Source organism: Struthio camelus, chromosome 15 (assembly GCF_040807025.1).
Source record: "Struthio camelus isolate bStrCam1 chromosome 15, bStrCam1.hap1, whole genome shotgun sequence".
NCBI classification, from domain to species: domain Eukaryota; kingdom Metazoa; phylum Chordata; class Aves; order Struthioniformes; family Struthionidae; genus Struthio; species Struthio camelus.
The window spans coordinates 4,149,643-4,166,052 of record NC_090956.1 but is presented as its reverse complement, the minus strand read 5'-3'; the positions used below and the strand labels follow the sequence as shown (position 1 = coordinate 4,166,052).

Here is a 16,410-nt window from a genome sequence, read left to right as displayed (position 1 = left end):
TTGAGCGTCGGTGGGGCGTAGCGGGGCTACCTCGAGGTGGGGGCGGCTGCGGGGAGAAGCGGCCGGCGAGCAGGCTGGCTCGGCGCGGGACTGCTCCGGGGCCGGTGGCATTTGACGGTGTCGGAGAGAAGATGGGAAACGGCAGCCGAGCGGGTGAGCAGCTCGGCTTGGTGCTGCGGGATGGAGGAGACCCAGACCAGCCCTGCTAGGGGGACCGTCGGGTTTTTACCAGCGGCTTCCAGTCCAGCACGTGTCACCAGAGAAACTTCTTATTTTTATTTTTTAATCATTTTTGGCTTGCAACGAAGCTGCTCTGGCAGGACTAGTCGCCTCGCTGTCCCAGAGCAGCGCACGACCGCGTGGTCCTGGAAGGACCTTCCCGAGGCCTTCGGGCAGGCGCGGCCGCCGCCGCGGGAAGGTGGGGAGGAGTGAGTGGGTGCCAACGGCTTTCCAGGGAGGGAAAAACCTCCAAATCCCTGAAAATTACTTTTTATTGAAGAGGAGAAGATCAGCATTGGCTGGAGGGCAGAAGTCCAGGACAGGGTTGGGTCAGCGGTTGTCCCCAGGGGACAGGAGAAGGGCTGTGTCCTGCCGCTCGCTGAGGGACGTAGGATGCAGGGATCGGACCGGGATACGGGGTCTTTCAGGGGGGAGGAGAGATTTTTGCCCACGTGCGGTGCAGATCGTGGCCCGGTTCTGATAGCGTGAGCGGGGGGAAATCCCCAAATCCTGATGGTCCCGGTCCCTGCAGATACCGGAGCGGCTCCACGTGGAGCAGGGAGCCAAATTCGGTGGACGCCACCCGCCGAAACCGGGGTGGTTGGCGGGGTACTGCTCCCGCTGCCGCCCTTCCCCAGCTCTGCGGCTGCTTCGGTGCCCTGATCCGGCCTGGGGAGAAACGGGGCGGACGCGGAGCGGCGCCGCAGGGAGGGGGAACCTCTCCTCTTCGACGGCGGCGAGGCGAGCCCTCCGTCCGCGCCGCGTCCCGCCGGGGCCGGCTGCGCCCACGGGGGAGCGGGGTCGTCCCGCGCTAGGCCTCCTGCTCTTTATTATTCCTCGTGTTTTTGCCGTTTCTGTCGGAAGCCGGGGTGGGGTGGGGTGGGGGGGGAAGAAAATGGGAAGAGGCGGAAGGGCCGGGGCGGGAGGAGCGGCGTGGCGGCAGGCCTCGTCGGAGGAGCCGCCGGCGTGGGAGGCGCGCGGCCGCCGGAGGTAGCGGGGTGGGGTCGGGCCCGGCTGTGTGCGCGTCCGTGCGGGCGAGAGGAGCCGGGAGCCGCGGGCATGGGCCGGCGAGGCGCCGGGGCCGGGGCCGAGCGCGACGCGGCGGCCGCCGTCCAGGTGAGGGGAGCGCGGGCCTCGGGGCGCGCCGTGAGCGAAACGCCCCGATGTACGGGGGCGAAGCGTGTGTGTGGGGGGGGGGGGGAAGGTTGGAAATTGGTTTCCCTCTCCCGACGCTCCCGTTTTCGGTGCTTTTGGGCTCCCTTGGAGAGGGAAGGGCTTCCCGGGTAGCGGCGGGTGTTTTCCGGGCTGTCGGCAGGAGCGGCGCCTCGCGCCGGCCCCGCCGTACGGTGCTTTTCCTTCCCCCCGCGCAGCCGGCCGAGCGGCTCCTCTCGTCGAGTTTGCAGTTTGCTTACTCAGGGCTCCGCGCGCCTGGCGGTTTGTGGCGCATAGGCAGTTTCTGCTATTGTTTGCAGGGATTTTTCCAGAGGGGAAACTTTTTTTTTTTATTATTTTTTTTAAATCATTACAAAACCACAGAAACTGGCAGGAGGAATCTAGCAGGGGGGAGGTACCGAATTGGAAACAGTATTAAGCTTCCAACCAAAAAAAAAAAAAAGCAACAGGATTATCCAATATAATTTCAAGAGGAACTCGAAACGCGCGTCCTGCCCTTCGCTGCTGGGCCAGGCAAACACCAACCGGCATCCTCGGCCCCGGGGAGCTCCTGCCGATGGCTCGGCCCGGCCCTGCCTCGCCGCGGCGGCGTTCGGCCCGTTGGGAGGCGTTTTGCGCCGCGGGTGGAGCGCGGGGACCCGCGGGACGCGCGCGCCGGGCTCTGGGTGTCTCCTGAGGCTGCAGCTCGATGCAAACCAACCCACAAGCAGCCGGGCAGAGAGGCGTCCCCGCAGAGGAGGGCCGACCGACCGGCCCTACCTTTTCCCGGAGGAGCCGCCTGGCCGCCCTTGGGTTGGGGGCCACGACGGGGGTGGGGGGGGGGGGGTCGGCTCCAGCCCTTAGCAGGAACGGGGTTAGCTCGTGTTTTGCAGCTCGGCTCGCAGCCCTCGGGGAGGGGGCGGCCGTGCCTGGTGCCGGCCGCGGGGGTGTGGGAACGGCGGGCGCGCGGCTCCCCCGGGGCCAAGCGGCAGAACTGGCTCTTCTGCTTAGCGCCAGCGACTCCTGCGCAGAGACCAGCCGTGGAAAGAGCCTGTTTTTTATTTAATTCCCCCCCCCCCCCCCTGCTGATAAATGGCAGTGCTGCAAGGCATTTCTTTCCGGGTATTCTTTCCCTTTCTTTTTGCAGTCGACTGAATGAACTGTTTTCCCTCTGCCTGCGTTTGACCTTCCTGTACGCGAGGTTGTTGACTGTTTCAAACCCGTGGTAGGGAAGGGGGAGCTGGCAGGGGACGCTTGTGCGGGAAAGCAGGTACCTGGATGTGCACAGTACAGGAAACAGGTCGTGGGCCTGTCTGTGAATTGAAAAACTGCCAGTGCTCAGTAGTTTTTCCTCTGTGAATTAATAAAAGAAAAAAAAATCAAGCTCTCCTTTGGGTTTCGTTCTCTCTTTGCAGTAGAGGCACGTTGCGGAGGGTAACGAAACGGTGTTGGCGAGGGCAGGGACGCTGCAGGTTGTGGGGCCCTGGCGGGTCGGTGCTCAGAGCAAGCCCTTGCAGGAGCAGCTGCGTTAGGTGGGCTTTGTGGTTCTGGTGTTTACCTGCTTTCCACATCCTCATCTCGCTCTGTCTGCGTGCAGCGTGGGACACCACGGACTGCAGTCGAGCATCGTGTTCCCGGCTGAGGGGAGGGTGAATCTGCCCATGCTTGGGAGCTTGAACTTGTAAAGCTGCCTTCACCTTGGCTGTTCGGAGGCCGGGGCAGGACTTCTTGTGGTCCCCATCCGATCGTCTCTGTCGGCTGCCACCACGGCACTAATTTGACATGAGCTGTTTTCCTCTGCCCCTCTAGCTGACCTTTCTCTGCTGTTTCGTTGCAGGCCAAACCCATTTATGGTGGCTGGCTGCTGCTGGCCCCGGAAGGAACGGACTTTGACAACCCCGTCCATCGCTCTCGGGTAAGTGATGAAGCCTCTTTCCTGGTGCCGCAGGAGCTGGAGGGTGGGCAGGGGCTGGGAGACGAGCAGGAAGGGAAGGGCTGGCGGGAGGAGTGACGAAGGCCCGCGGCTCCCTGTCGGCCTGGCTTTCCCCTCCCTGCGGGGGTGGCTGCAGCCCGCGGGGTGTGACGCAGGCTGCCCCACGCCTCCGCTGAGCACCCATCCCCTTGTGCGACCCTGACTGCGGAGAGACGTTTCTGGCAGCAGCTCCGGGTGCACATCAGCAGGGCTCGACCTCCTTTCTCCTGGGCTCCTCTCCCGGCACCTTGCTGGAGCTGTGCTGGGCAGCAGGCTGGGGAAAGCTGGTCAAACTCAGACCATGCAGCGTTATTTTTTGCTGCTGTTGCTTTTTGATGCCCCCACACCATTTCCATTGGATGGCCAAAAGCGTGCTGTGCTGATGGGAAGGGTCTTGGGCTGGTGGGATGTGAGCTATGCTGCTCTGATCCTTGCTGGGAACCTTAGCAAGGCATGAGATTTCTGCTTAGTGGTGCTCAAATGTGTCTGCTTTGCACTCTGCGGCTCAGCATCAACGTGGGCAGAGCCACGTGGGGAGGTCGCAAGTTGGCCAGCGCAATAGTGTCAGCCGGTGCAGGTGCCCCTGTTGTAGGCAGGTCCTGCAGCAAGGAAGGAGCTGAGAAGTTATTTCCTGTTTGCTGTAACCTTGCAGAGGCTCTAAAGCTGAGTGCGCTCACAGGAGAGACCTGCAGATGGAGAAGGGCAAACTCTCAGCTTCTGCCTGACAGTTTTAACTAACAGCCCTCGCACCTTGTGATGAGGACTCCCAGCCTGTCCCCAAGCCGCTTCTCTGCGGAGCTTGCTGTGGCCACCGGGACACAGCTGTCTGGTGCCTGGGAGGGACACCGCTGACCCCTCTCTCTCGTAGCTGAGGGGCTCTCAGAGCTGCTAGTAATGAAAATTACTTCCCTCACTGATCAGCAACCGGGCTTTGGGTTCAGCCCGGGCAATCTGGGTCGTTGTTTGGAGTTGCAGCCCAGGTACTGAGAAGGGTAGTGACAAAGGGAAGAGGGCAAGGAGCCCAAACCTACCGCGCTGCCCAGTGGGTCCTCTTAGTCTGCAGAGGTGTCCTGCGGCAGTGTTTGCTTGCAGGCTTGTGGCTGTGCCTCTGTCCCCAGCTGCTAACGCCTTCCTAGGGTAGGGACGTGAAGGCCGGGGATGTTGGACTGGCTGGTCCAATGCCCCGGGAACGTGAGGCTCTGGTTTCTCCCTGGAACGGAAGCTGCCTGCTAAGCTGGGACACGCAGAGATCCTCAGGGTCCTCTGCAGTTTTGCTTGTCCCTGGGCACCTTGGACTTTGCCTGAAGGACTGAGAAAAGTGAGATAAGAATTGCTGCACTGGGGCTATGAATCTAGGACCTTTTTTATTTCAGCCTGCTCAACCAGTTTTTGCTCTTGGCTGAAAAACAACCTGGCACACAAAAAAAAAAAAGGCAGTTTTCCAGCCAGATCAGTTCTCCGATCTAGTTTGCTGTGCGGCTGCACAAACAGTAGTGCCAGCACAGCGCCGGGGGCTGGGGGAGGCTGGCGTCAGCAATGGGAGGCAGGATGGCTTGGGCAGTGCCGCTTCCGAGCGCGCAACCACCATCCGAATGAAGCTGAGGGCGTCTGGTATTGTACCCCATCTCCAGCACTGGGGCAAGGAAAGTCCTGATCCCAGCTTAACAGCTAGAGTCTGCCTTAGACTTCCTTTTTGGCTCTAGTCGTTTTTATTCCCCTGCTTGGCTAAACCAGGTCAGCTGGGGGTCTGTCTGAACGCAGAGAGGGAGGAGGTGGGGAAGCAACCCCGAAACAGCCTCTTTATGGGTGCCCCTGTACTAAAGCCAAGCCTCAAATCAGCAGTGAGAGGTTTGGACTAGCGTGAGCAAGCCTCTGGCAGAGCCCCGGCCGGATCGCTGGGCAGGGCCTTGCTTTGCAAAGCCCAGCTCTTTCTTCGTGCAGCGCCCCGAGCAGGAGGGTTTGGGACACGGGACTGAGCAGCACCTGGCATGCCTGATTCCTCGTGCCCACGCCCTATGATGGTGGGTGTCAGGCAGCGAGTGCTGCTCTCGGAGTACCCTGAGCAGTTGTTGGCAGTGCCAGGATTGCCAAAGCTTTTTGCTGGAAACCGGCACGACCTGGCAGAAATACTTTTGTGATATTCATCCTTTAGGAATGGTCCCCGCGGTGTTTGGGAGGCCCCCTCTGCTTTTTTGGCAGCTTCACATCCTCTGTCCTTTGCAACTGCCATTCTGGTGGGACCTGGGTCTGTGTCACGTTGTCACTTGAGGTCCTCAAGCATGAAGGGGTTTCAGTGCCTTTTCTCCCCCTATCTCCTCTGGGCCTTGCCCTAACTTAGCCCATAGCAGCTCTGTTCCCCTCTGGCTAGGGCCGGAGAAGGGTGGGCGCTGCGGTAACCAGCCTCGTTGTCTTCTCTTCCAGAAATGGCAGCGCCGGTTCTTCATTCTCTACGAGCATGGCCTGCTGCGCTATGCCCTCGACGAGATGGTAAGTGGAGCCTGGCGGAGGCGCGGGGTTGTGGTCAGTGCCGTGGGGTTTGCTGGCGTGCTGAGGGGATGGGCTGCCCGTGCTGCCGACCAGGGGTGACCTCTCCCATCACGACCAGGAGATTCTTGGAGGAGCCCATTGTGGCGGTGGTCCCGCGACGCGGCATGGGGAAATCTCTGCTGGACTGGTGCAGGGTTTTTCTCTCTGGGTATGATTTAAACCAGACCAGGCTTGTGTAAGAGCTTGGTGGGTGTGTGGAGGATGGTCGGCCTTTTGGAGACGTGTGGGTCCTGCCAGGCGGGACGTGGCTTGCGTTTGTTGGTTGGGGTCTGGCCTCACAATGCTGAGACTTGCACCTCGGCATTGCTGGGTTTGGCCTGGCCGGTATCCGCGTTATCCCACTGAGGCTTTATAGCCAATTCCTGCGTTGCCAGTCCCTCAGGGAGAAATGCTGGTTTGGTTTTGGAGTTAAACAGGAGCAGGAGCGCATTGCCTACAGACTCAGCACTGGGGGAAGAGCATCACAGGGATTGTGTGGCTCAGCGTCCTGTCCCCAGGGTCCCCAACCCTCCTTTCCCTGCTGTTCCTTGGTGCCAGTTAGGATTTGGTAGCGGTGAGTGGTCTCGGTTGTTTCTGAGAAGTAGGCACTTCTGTAGCAGTGCTCACGAAAAGTAGGTCAGCTGGAACGCCTTCCCGGGATCTGGATTCCCGTTATCTGTGCTGCTCCGGGGAGCTTTCTTCTTTTATAATAAAGGAGGGGAGGTGGGAGGAGAAAGGAGGGAAAACTCTCCCGGCTGCCACAAGCTGTGGAGTGGGGCTGTCGAGCCCAGCATGGTCAGCCCCACGGTGACTGCCTGCGGGGGCTGCAGGCTTGTCCTCCCGAGCAGAGCAAGCCCCCGGCAGGGTCTATGGGCAAGCCTCGGGTTGGGTTTAGCGTCTTGCTGAGGCAGATGCGTGTGTGCGCCCATGTGCTGGGATACGCCTGGGTGGGGAGGCTTGCAAGGACGGGCACGCCAGGGTGCAGGGCAGCATGTGCGCACACGTGTGCATGCATGGCCTAGGGACACGCGTGTTACAGAGGGGAGGCTCCCTGGGGAAGGTGGCATGCACTCTGATCCCTGTTTGCCCATGGTGGGGCTGGGGAGGGGATCTGCTCAGGGTCTCCCCTGCCTGGGAGGTGAACAGGCTCCTTGCCGAGAGGGGTAGCCCCAGGTCGGACTTTAACCCCAGCTGAGCTCCGCATGCAGCCCAGGAACCGGACCTGTGCCCTCGTGTTGGAGGGGGAGCGGAGCCCTGCATTGGTGCCACGGTCCGATTCCCCCTGTTCCTCCGCTCTGCCAGTGGCATCTCCGCTCCCTGCTGCGGGTCCAGCACCCCTTCATCTCCTGCAAGGGCGTGCTGAAGTAGGGAGAGGAGGACGGTGTCGATGAATCTGCGCTTGTGCATGGAAGCAGAGCGAATGTTTCTCAAGTTTCGTTCCTTTTTGTTTGTTTGTATTCTTTCTTGGGGTTGATCCAAGTCCCCTAAATAATTTAAACATCTCGGATGGGAGCTGTGAAGACTTTCAATATGTTTTTAGTATCTCTGCAACCCGGCTCCTTGCTGGGGTGATGTTTCATGTGCTGCAATGGGGGTGTGCTGCTGGCTAGCATAGGGAAGTGCCCTGATGCAAGGAAGGTGGCGGAGGAGAGGCCAGCGGGTGCTGGTAAACCTGTTTCATAGCTTTGCACCTTGGGCAGGATGACCTGTGCTAGCCGCTGTGTGTCTGGGCAGGAGCAGGTCGCGAGTGCCCGGCCCTGGTCCCCGGCCCCCCGTGCCACGGGGGAACGCTGCTGGAGAGCGGGCAGAGCGGTCAAACTGCAGTTCTCCAGGCACCTCCTGGGCTGGCAGGGATTTAAAGGGAAAAGGTGGGAAAACAAACAAAAAGAGAGTGAGAGAAGAGCATGTGAATGCGTGGACCGTAGGTCGGTGTCCAGGGGAGCACGAGATACCGTCGTGCTGGCAGCTTTCCACGCTGGAGTCCCTTGCCGGCTGATTTTTGCACACTTGCAGCTTCCCCGCGCGCCTGCAAGGACGAGCTTTGACCTAGCAGAGAGGAGGCCCAGGACTGGCCCTTTGTCTTCAGTTTTGGCTCAGCTCGTTTGGGCGAGGTCCCCAAAACAAGCTGTTGTCAGCAGGCAGAAGCCAGGAGGCAACATGACCCTCTTCACCTGGCAGAGAAGAAGTGGGAAGCCTCCAGGTTTGGGGAGACTCCTCAGCCTTTTTAGTGGTTGTGACGCTGGAGTGAGAGCCAAGCGCGGCCTGAGCTGGGTTCGCTGCTGAACGGCCCCCTTCCAGCCCTGCTCAGATGCTGCGGCATCCCTTCAGGTCCCGCTCTGCCTCCAGGTTTAGCCTTTTAGAGTGGCAACCAGTAACGTGCCTTTCCAGAACAGAAAGCTTATCCGGGTCCGTGCTAGAGACGGCGTCCGGGGGAGAGACGCGCGCCGTCGGCCGGAGCGGGTTTGGCGCGGCCAGCGAGTGGCGGTCCCGCTGCGGAGCGGCCCTCGGCGCCCGGCACGGAGGGCTCGGCGGGCAGCGAGGCGGCGGAAAGCGAAGCATCCCGTGGGAGAGCCGACCGTGGGAGGAGGGCAAGGAGTATCCTGCTCCGGCCTCACCAAGGCCATAGATGGAGGAGAGACGGTCGCTGCTCTGCTCTCCCCACGGGGACCTGACACACTGTGTAAAAATACCCTCCTGACCTTTCCCGAAAGCACATCCCTGGGCTCCGAGCTGGTATTCACACCGGCTCTTTTAAAGGCGTTGCTGTGCTCTGGCACAGCCTCCCGCAGCTCCTTCCAGCCCCCGTCCGCGGGCACCCCGTGGCACGGCGGGCAGGGGCGAGGGGAGGAGAAAAGGCCCCCGAGCAAGCGGAGACGGGGCTTTTTTTTGTTGTTGTGCAGCTCACGCAGGAGCGAGGGCAGGGTGGGTGAGGCAGGCTGGACGGACAGCGCTGATCCTTTCCACCTGTGGGAAGGTGTCCTGCAGAGTGTCCTCTGTTTGACCTTGGGGGAAGTTGTTTTTTCTGCAAAACCGCCAGTCCCTGACCCCGCTGCAGCGGGAGCCGGCAGGCCGCCGATCCGGCCGGGCAGCGGTTCGCTGCCTCCCTCGTAGCACCCAGCCGTGCTGTCGGGGAGGCCGCGCGCGCCGCGCTCTCGCTCCGTTTCTTACGCGCTGGGAGGCTTGTTTACAGCAGGTCAGATAACTCGCGCGCAGCTTTTCTGCCGGCCCCTGGGGCTAAACCGCGTGCATCGCAATGGAAGTTTCCACTCGAGCCCCCGTCGCTGATAAACCCACCCCTGCCAGGATCTTTTCCGAGGGAGACCTTGACTCGCCGGCCGGGGCTGTAGCTATCTGGGGAGGTGCTGAGCTCCTCTGGATGCGCCCCAAAACCAAGAGAGGAGTATTATCTCCTGCTGTCCCTGCTGTGAATCAGAGTTTGTGCTTTCAGATCCCAGCAGGCCCCGGGAGGGACAGATCGCTCCTGGGTTTTGTTTGCTTTGGCGTATCCCGCGGGTCTCGCACGCGGCGGGTCTCGCACGCTGGGCAGGTTCCCGTTCTGCTCTTCTCCACTTGCAGGAAAAGCTGTGGGAGGAGAAATAAATATACTGCCCTGAGATGGGGAATGGTTTGCAATCGGACTTTGTGGCCGGGGCAAATGATGGCTGTGCCCTGCCGGCATGGGGGGGACTTCAGCCCTTTGCGAAGATGAATGCTGTCTGGCTTGGGAGAATTGTTGGGTTGAGCCGGAAAGGACTTTGCAGGCTCCTGTCTCCCCTGGGGCGCTGACCAGGCGGTGGAGTCCCTCGGGTGGATGGTCGTACCCCGCAGCAGCAGGGGCACGGCTCCCAGCAAACTTGGCCTGCTCCCAAACGTGGAATAAACCCTCCTATGCCAGAATAAAGCGTGCACAGCCAGAATTAGCTGAGGGCCCTTGGGCTTCTCCTCCCAAGGAAACGAATGCTACACCATTTCCGATGGTTTCTCCTCCCAAAGCACTTCGTTCAGCTCGTGCTCGGCGAGACTGGGGTCTCGCTGGGTGCGCGTGGAGCATGTCTAGGTTTATCTGCAGCTCCGATTTCCTGCCCGGGAAGCGTGAGAGGTGCGGGAACAGGACGCGGATGGGGCGGAGGGCGCCTGACCCCCGCAGAGAGGGTTGCCAGATTTCACGGCCCGTGCTGCGGGTCGCCGAGGAATGCTGTGGAGATGCCCAGAGACCTGAGAGGCACCTCAGGACCTTGAAGCCCATTAGCGGCCCCGGGTCTGGTGCGCGGTGTTAGGCTGTGAACTCCCATCTCCTTGAGATCCCACCCCACACCTGCACGCGACAGGGAACGAGGCAGAAATCGGGGGGGTTTTCCTCCCCCTTTGGTCCCTTCCAGTTTTCTCCAGGCTCCGCAGCAGAGCCTTGTCCCCTCCCTGGCTGCAGGAGGGGTCGCGAAACAGTGGTGCGTTGGGGTCTGCAGCCACGGCGGGTCACAGCCCGGGCTGGGAAGGAGAGGAAAGGGGTTGAGAGAGTGGAGGAGGCTCCGTGCGCGGCCGCTGGCCCCGCTCCCCGCCTGGGGTGACGCTTCTGCGTCTGCAGCTCTCCATCACCTTGGCACCAGCCTGGCCCAGCAACTTGCTTTGTTTCTTGTTGTTTTTGTTGGGGTTTTTCTTCTTCCTTTTTCTTTTTTTGGCAAGCGGGATCCACTTTGCAGCCTCTCCTGTTGCCCCCGAGGCCCTTCTCCCTGCCTACACGGGGACGGATGGATGGAGCCCGCAGTGCCCCTTGCTCGCGTGCTCCCCAGGGCATCGCGCGGGGCCGAGGGGCGCCCCGCGCGCGGAGGGCCTCCGAGGAGGGGAGGCCTCTGCAGCGTGCCGGGAGCCGGTCGGCAGCTGGCCTGAGACCTCCCAAGCAGTTGTAAGGGTGGATTGAATTGCTCTGACTTGAACCTGTTAGACATTAATTTTGTGGGTTTGGCAATTTCTGCTCTTATTAAAAGCGGGAGGGGAGGAAGGCGTGGGATTGGGAGAGAAGCCGATGTGTTGAAGGTGGTGGCAGAGACGCTCCCGCGCCTGGCGCAGGGAGACCCCGCATCTTGTTTCGAGGAAGCTGAATTTATTTACCCGTCGACAGTTGCTGTCTCCTTTTCCTCCCACCTCTCCCCCGACGTGCATCCTAGCAGGCTTTGCGTGAGCAAAGGGCACATCTGTTTTTGAGCTGGGGTCAGCAGCTAATGAGACGCTGGCCCAAAAATTGGCTGGGGCAGAGCGGGGAGAAGGGCTGTGGTTAATGTTGGGGCCAGGCGACCGGATCCAGCCGTGCCAGGCCTTCGGCACGGCGCTCTGGTGCTTCTCACGGTCCGTTCCCCGGCCTGGGCCGCTCGTGGAAATTGCTGGGGTTGGTCCAACTGGCGTCTACCCTGGAATCTCCTCCTTCAACGGAGAGCCCGAAATATCGTCTGACTCCTGTCTGCTGGATGGGGCCTGTGCGCGCGCATGGGGAAGGCACTGATTTTAGAAGCAGAGAGGTCTCCGGAGGAGAATGAGATTTGGCACCACCGCTCTGACAACTGGGCTAGCTGGGAGGCAAAGCAAGCGCACGTTCCTCGTGTCGAGCAGCTGGGTTTGGACACGTTGAGAGTGTGGTTGATTAAACAGAGGAATGTCAGGTCTTCCCAGGCGTTTTCACTGCCCCTTTCCCAACCCGTTGGCTTTGCAGGGAGCCCTCTGGGGAGGGCCCCAGGTGAGGCTGGGGAAGGAGCAACCGCAGTCCATAGACCAGGAAGGCCATGACGTGTTCGACTGAAGTGCTGGCTGTATTGCACTTGCTTCTTTTTTTTTTTTTTTAAATGATTTGAAGTCATGCTCTGCTGTGCGCTGGTTTTGCAAGTAACCCTAATAGTGGTGAGGCCACCCGGAAAACCAGCCTGCTGAGAGTGCCCCTTTCCTTGGGTCTTTAGTTGGGTGGAAATGTTTTGCCTCCTGTTGTACAGGTGAGGAGCTAATGCTCCCAGTGGGGTTGGAGACTAGGGTGATATGGGGGAGTTTTTAGGTCTGGCTCCAGCCTTGGCTTTCCTGGGAGGGACTAGTGGTATCTCAAAACACGTCCATGCTTTGGTACACAGTGGCCATGGTACTGGCCAACCTCAGACACTTGAGCCTTTTGTCAGGAGGTGGATCGAGCCGTGGTGTCTAATTGGAGCATTTTGGGCATGGAAAGGAATTGCAGGAGACAGGACAAGCAGGCATCATCTCCCCCACTAGTACAGGACCCCGCTCCTGAAAGCTGCCCGTGGGAGTCTCCTCGCTGGTCCCTAAGCTCCGCGCTCCTCAGCTGCTTTTCTTCCTTTCTCTTCCATATTTTCACTGAAAAGCAAACCAGCTCTGAACGGCAAGGCATTTCTGGTTGGAAATCGCAGGCTAGGAAGCATGAGGAAGCAACCCTCCGCTGTGGGCCTGGAGGGCCAGCTTGCTGGCAGCCCCGGCACGGCCTCCGGGTGTTGACATCTCTGTTTCCCTGGTTCAGGGGAGTTCAGCCTCTACCCTGGAGGGCCAGGGATCACGGGACCAAGTTATCAGTGCCGCAGGGACCACAACATGTTTCCCAAGCATCACCTGCCCAGCCCTGTGGCTGCCGGTTCCTCTGGCCGAGACCCAGGGTTGCAGCAGTGCGAGCGTGCGTATCTGCGGGTGAAGAGATCCCAAACCTCGGCACCCGCCAGGCCTCGGCGCCTGCACCCACCAGGCTCCTGCTGACTTCTTCCAGATGCACTGCTGAGTTTCTCTCCGAGAGGCTGCCACCATGCAACAGCAGTGCCCGCGCACGGCGGTGGCCCCGGGCCGGGCTGCTCACTGCCCTGGGGCAGTAGTGCTGCCCTCCCCGACTGGGTAGTCTCTGGGACATCATGTTCCTCTTCCAGCTCCGATATCTGTTCCTGTTGGCACCTTCCTTGGAGAAGCAGCTCCTGCAGGTCAGCTCCTCTGCCCCAGCAGGACCCTGCCGCTGTAGGTGGAGCATGCCGAGCGCCGGGTGGATTTATTTTTACCACTGCAAAGCAGCAATGCTGGGTTGGGGTGCAGGAGGGCAGATGCTCCCGCTATGGCAGAGCAGCCCCAAGGCTGCCTCTCTTGGGAGAAGGCTTGCAGAGGAGGCCCGCACGTTGCTGCGAGCGAGCGGGAGGTGCTTGGGTGCTGGAGGGTGCTGCTTGCATGGGAGAGGCTGGGAGCGCGTCTGTGCGGGGCAGAGCCCCTTCGGCCCCCGGCAGGATGTGGAAGGGCTGGCTGGCATGGCAGCAGCACCTGGACCACGCCGTCCCTGCTGCACACGTAGTCGGGTACGGTTCTGCTCTCCGGTAGCCAGTTCAGGTGGTGCTGCAGAGCCCTGGAACAACTCAGCACAGCAATGGCAGGGAGCTCATTTTCGGTGCACTAATTACCAGCGAGATCCCACTCGTGCCAGGCAGGCGGCTTCGCATCTGAGCGGCCAGGGGCTGCCGTGTGCCTCTGCCTCGCGCCCCCGTGCTCCCACCGCGGCTTGGCCGGCCGGCCGGGGAGAGCGCTGGCAGGCTGCGTCCCCGCGCTCGCCACGGGGGAACGGCGCCGAGGGTCCTTGTCCCTTCCTGCTCGCAGAAAAGAGCGAGGCTTAGGTTTTCCCACACCACCGTGAGCTTAATGAATGAGCTTGCCTCTTAGTCTGCGTGCCCTGTCCGCTCCTCGGGCTCTGTGGGGAGCTTGCTTTTTATGATACTGATTTTTCTGTTCAGTTTTTGGTGCTATGGACAGCCGTCTCCTCGGACCTGGCCTGAGCCCTGCCAAACTCGCTGCGCTGGGGTCTCTTGTGGCTCCCTTCTTTCAAGCCGGATATTGTTCTTGCAAACAGCCCTGGCCTTAATGCAGGGATCAACACAAACAGAGGTTGCCTGGACTCTGGGAAACTGAAGCAAAATGCTCCCCCTCGCCCCTTCCCCCTCTACCTAAAACTAAAGCTATTTGGGGAACTTGCCAGCAGGCTGTTCCCAGCTCTGCAGCAGCCCTGGGTAAGCTGAGCTTGCTCAGACGTGCAGAAATTCCTCGGTCCCAAACTTTGGTGGATGCAGGGGTTGCGCGGCTCGAAGCGCCCGCCCTCTCCGCCAGCCCTGCAGCGGCGGGGGGGGGCTCACGTATGCGATGGCTCTGCGCTGCGTTCCTGTGCTGCAGCAGCCGCTGCGATTACCCCTCGGTGGTAGCTCATTTGTGTCATTTTATAAACCTCCGTGCTGGGCCGGATGATGTAAAGGGGCTGACGTTTTTGCATGGCAGCTGGAGGGTGGTGAAACCACTTTTGTGTGCGGTGGAGGGAAGGCAGAAGAGAGGGCGCGTTGCTGCCGGCGAGCTGGGGGGAGGCGCAGGGGAAGAGCCGCTGCCATCGCGAGAGCCCGAAGGCGTTTGCCCCCGCGTGCTCCCCAGCCCCTGGCAAAGCAGCGCTGCGAGTGCTGGCGCTCCGTTGTTTTTTGCAGCGTTCAGTAAATGTGTCCAGAGACTTGTTTTGGTGGTGGAAGAGTCACCCAAGAGTAGTTTAGACCTTTGGTACCTTAGGAGAAGTGAAGCCAGAGAGGACAAAGTCCCTGGGCTGCAGGGAGACGGCTCTGCCTTGCCTGGGAGGGGATATGCGCAGTAACTCGAGGCGAAGGAAAAGGACCCGTGCCAGGATGTGTGCAAAACTGTCCCAGCTGCTGCCCTGTCTGTGGGCTGCATCCGAGCGCGTTTTTTCCAGGGAGAAATGCCCGAACTGGTGTTGAAGGCTGGCACCCTCTGACTTTGTCCCACACTATAAGGTCTAAAGCCTCCTGGTAAAACCCTCTGTGGGTCCCTAGTGAAAGCGCCGCTGTCTGCATCGGGCAGAGCAGCCCGGCACCGCCGTGCCGAGGTGATCCGGGAGGTTTTGGCGGGGGTATATGGGAGCTGCCACAAAAATAGCGCCGGGGAAGACGATGGAGCCGGAAAGGTGGACTGCGTCCAGGCTGTGCGAGTGGCAAGCACAATTAGATTGCAAAGCATTTGCCTCCTTTTGTTTTGATTGCTGCTATCTATAATTAGCTGCCTCGATCTCTATAAATAGAGCCGTGCTGCATGGGAACGCAGCTGAAAGGCAGTGGGTGTTGCAGGAGGGGTTTCGCAGGGATGGAGCTCGCCTCCCTCCTTTCCCTCCTCAGACCTGCGAGTAGGTCACGGCCTCGACGCGGCCTGGGGACGGATCGAGCCTCGTGGCTAGAGCAGAGTTGGAGAAGAGGCTCTGGTTTCCAGCCCGGTTCTGAACGACTTGTTACGTGTCCGTGGGCCAGGCCTAATCCCAGTGCCTCATTTTATCCCTGTGCCGCTTCCCGTGCGTGGAGATTTGCACGAGTTTGGTATTTACGGCAGCACTTTGCCTCTAGCAAGGGTAGAGGCGGCCGGCATCCTTCCTCGGGGTGGTCTCACCTGGGAGCATCTTAAACGTGCTAGCGGGCCTGGTGTTGCATGTAGCTCGGGATGCGGTTAGTTCCCTAACGCCGACGTGAAAGCACCTTCCACGTGGGCTTTTCCAGCTCTTCCTCCGAGGACCAGGAGGAGCATCCCTGAGCGTGAGGTAGCCTCTTTCTCCCAAATAAACCGGCCTAGCTGTGACTAGCCTCTCTGTAGCCAGGGGTTAAGCGCGGGAAGGTGCGACGGGGCATGAGCCCTGCCTCCCGGCCGCAGCCTTTATTCGCTAGAGCGCCTTCTTTTCTTGCTTCTTCCAAACGCGTGGGTGTGTTAGGACTGCTGCTCGGGGATGTCTGAGAGGATGCTTACACCAACAACTGGCCGCCTCCGCGGACTGGATTTGCTCATGCATACGGAGGGGTCTGTAGGGATAACTAGACTGGGCTATTTTTGCATAGGTTCCCACTTGCAGGTTTTCGTGCCGCTCTCGCTTGCGGGCTCCCTTGTGCAGAAACGGATTCACCTGCCTGCCCTTTTTCCCAGCTTTCCATCCCCGACTCGCGCAGTTGTTACTCCCGTCAGTTTGGCGGGCGCTTCCTTGGCGCCGGCTTTGCAGATGGCTCGCGGGCTGCGGGATGCTTTTTACTCCAGCGCAGGAGCCTTTCCTACACGAGGAGCTCGGGCGTGGGCCGTCGGTCCCGGCCGGGTCCGCGTCCTGGATCACAGCACAGTAGTTCGGCTCATAAATCAGGCCATTTGTAAGAGCGTTAACGTAAATACAATCGAGCGGACATCTCTGCTCAAGGCTGCCGATGACTGGGAGGTCAGGCGGGAGATGGGATCTGAAGGGACCAGAGCGGGAATAAAAAACCAAGGCCAGCTCAGCGTCTGGCAATGGTTAGGAAAGCAAACGGACCACTGGGATGGATATATAAATAGAAGAGCAGAGGCCAGCTCGGAAGTGGGAGGTCTGGCACACAGCAAAGGGCTGCTGGGGTCACATCTGGAGCCCCACGCGCCGCCCGAGGCATCGTTCCCCTGCCCCTGCCCCAGGAGAAATTAAGGGGGAATTGAAATTCAAGGGAATTGATAAACGTGCAAGAAGACGCATGAACGGTGGT

The 16,410-nt window shown here is 60.4% G+C and overlaps 1 protein-coding gene across 10 annotated transcripts in view; it reads left to right on the top strand.

Moving 5' to 3' along the window:
* The window catches only part of MPRIP (myosin phosphatase Rho interacting protein), a 110,154-nt gene that overhangs the window by 10,914 nt on the left and 82,830 nt on the right, over window positions 1–16,410 (top strand). For all 10 annotated transcript variants that reach the window (XM_068909099.1, XM_068909108.1, XM_068909106.1 and 7 more), the window contains exons 2-3: window positions 3,209–3,286; window positions 5,765–5,830. In XM_068909099.1, coding sequence (XP_068765200.1) covers window positions 3,209–3,286; window positions 5,765–5,830 — 144 coding nt within the window. The remainder of the gene's footprint in view (window positions 1–3,208; window positions 3,287–5,764; window positions 5,831–16,410) is intronic.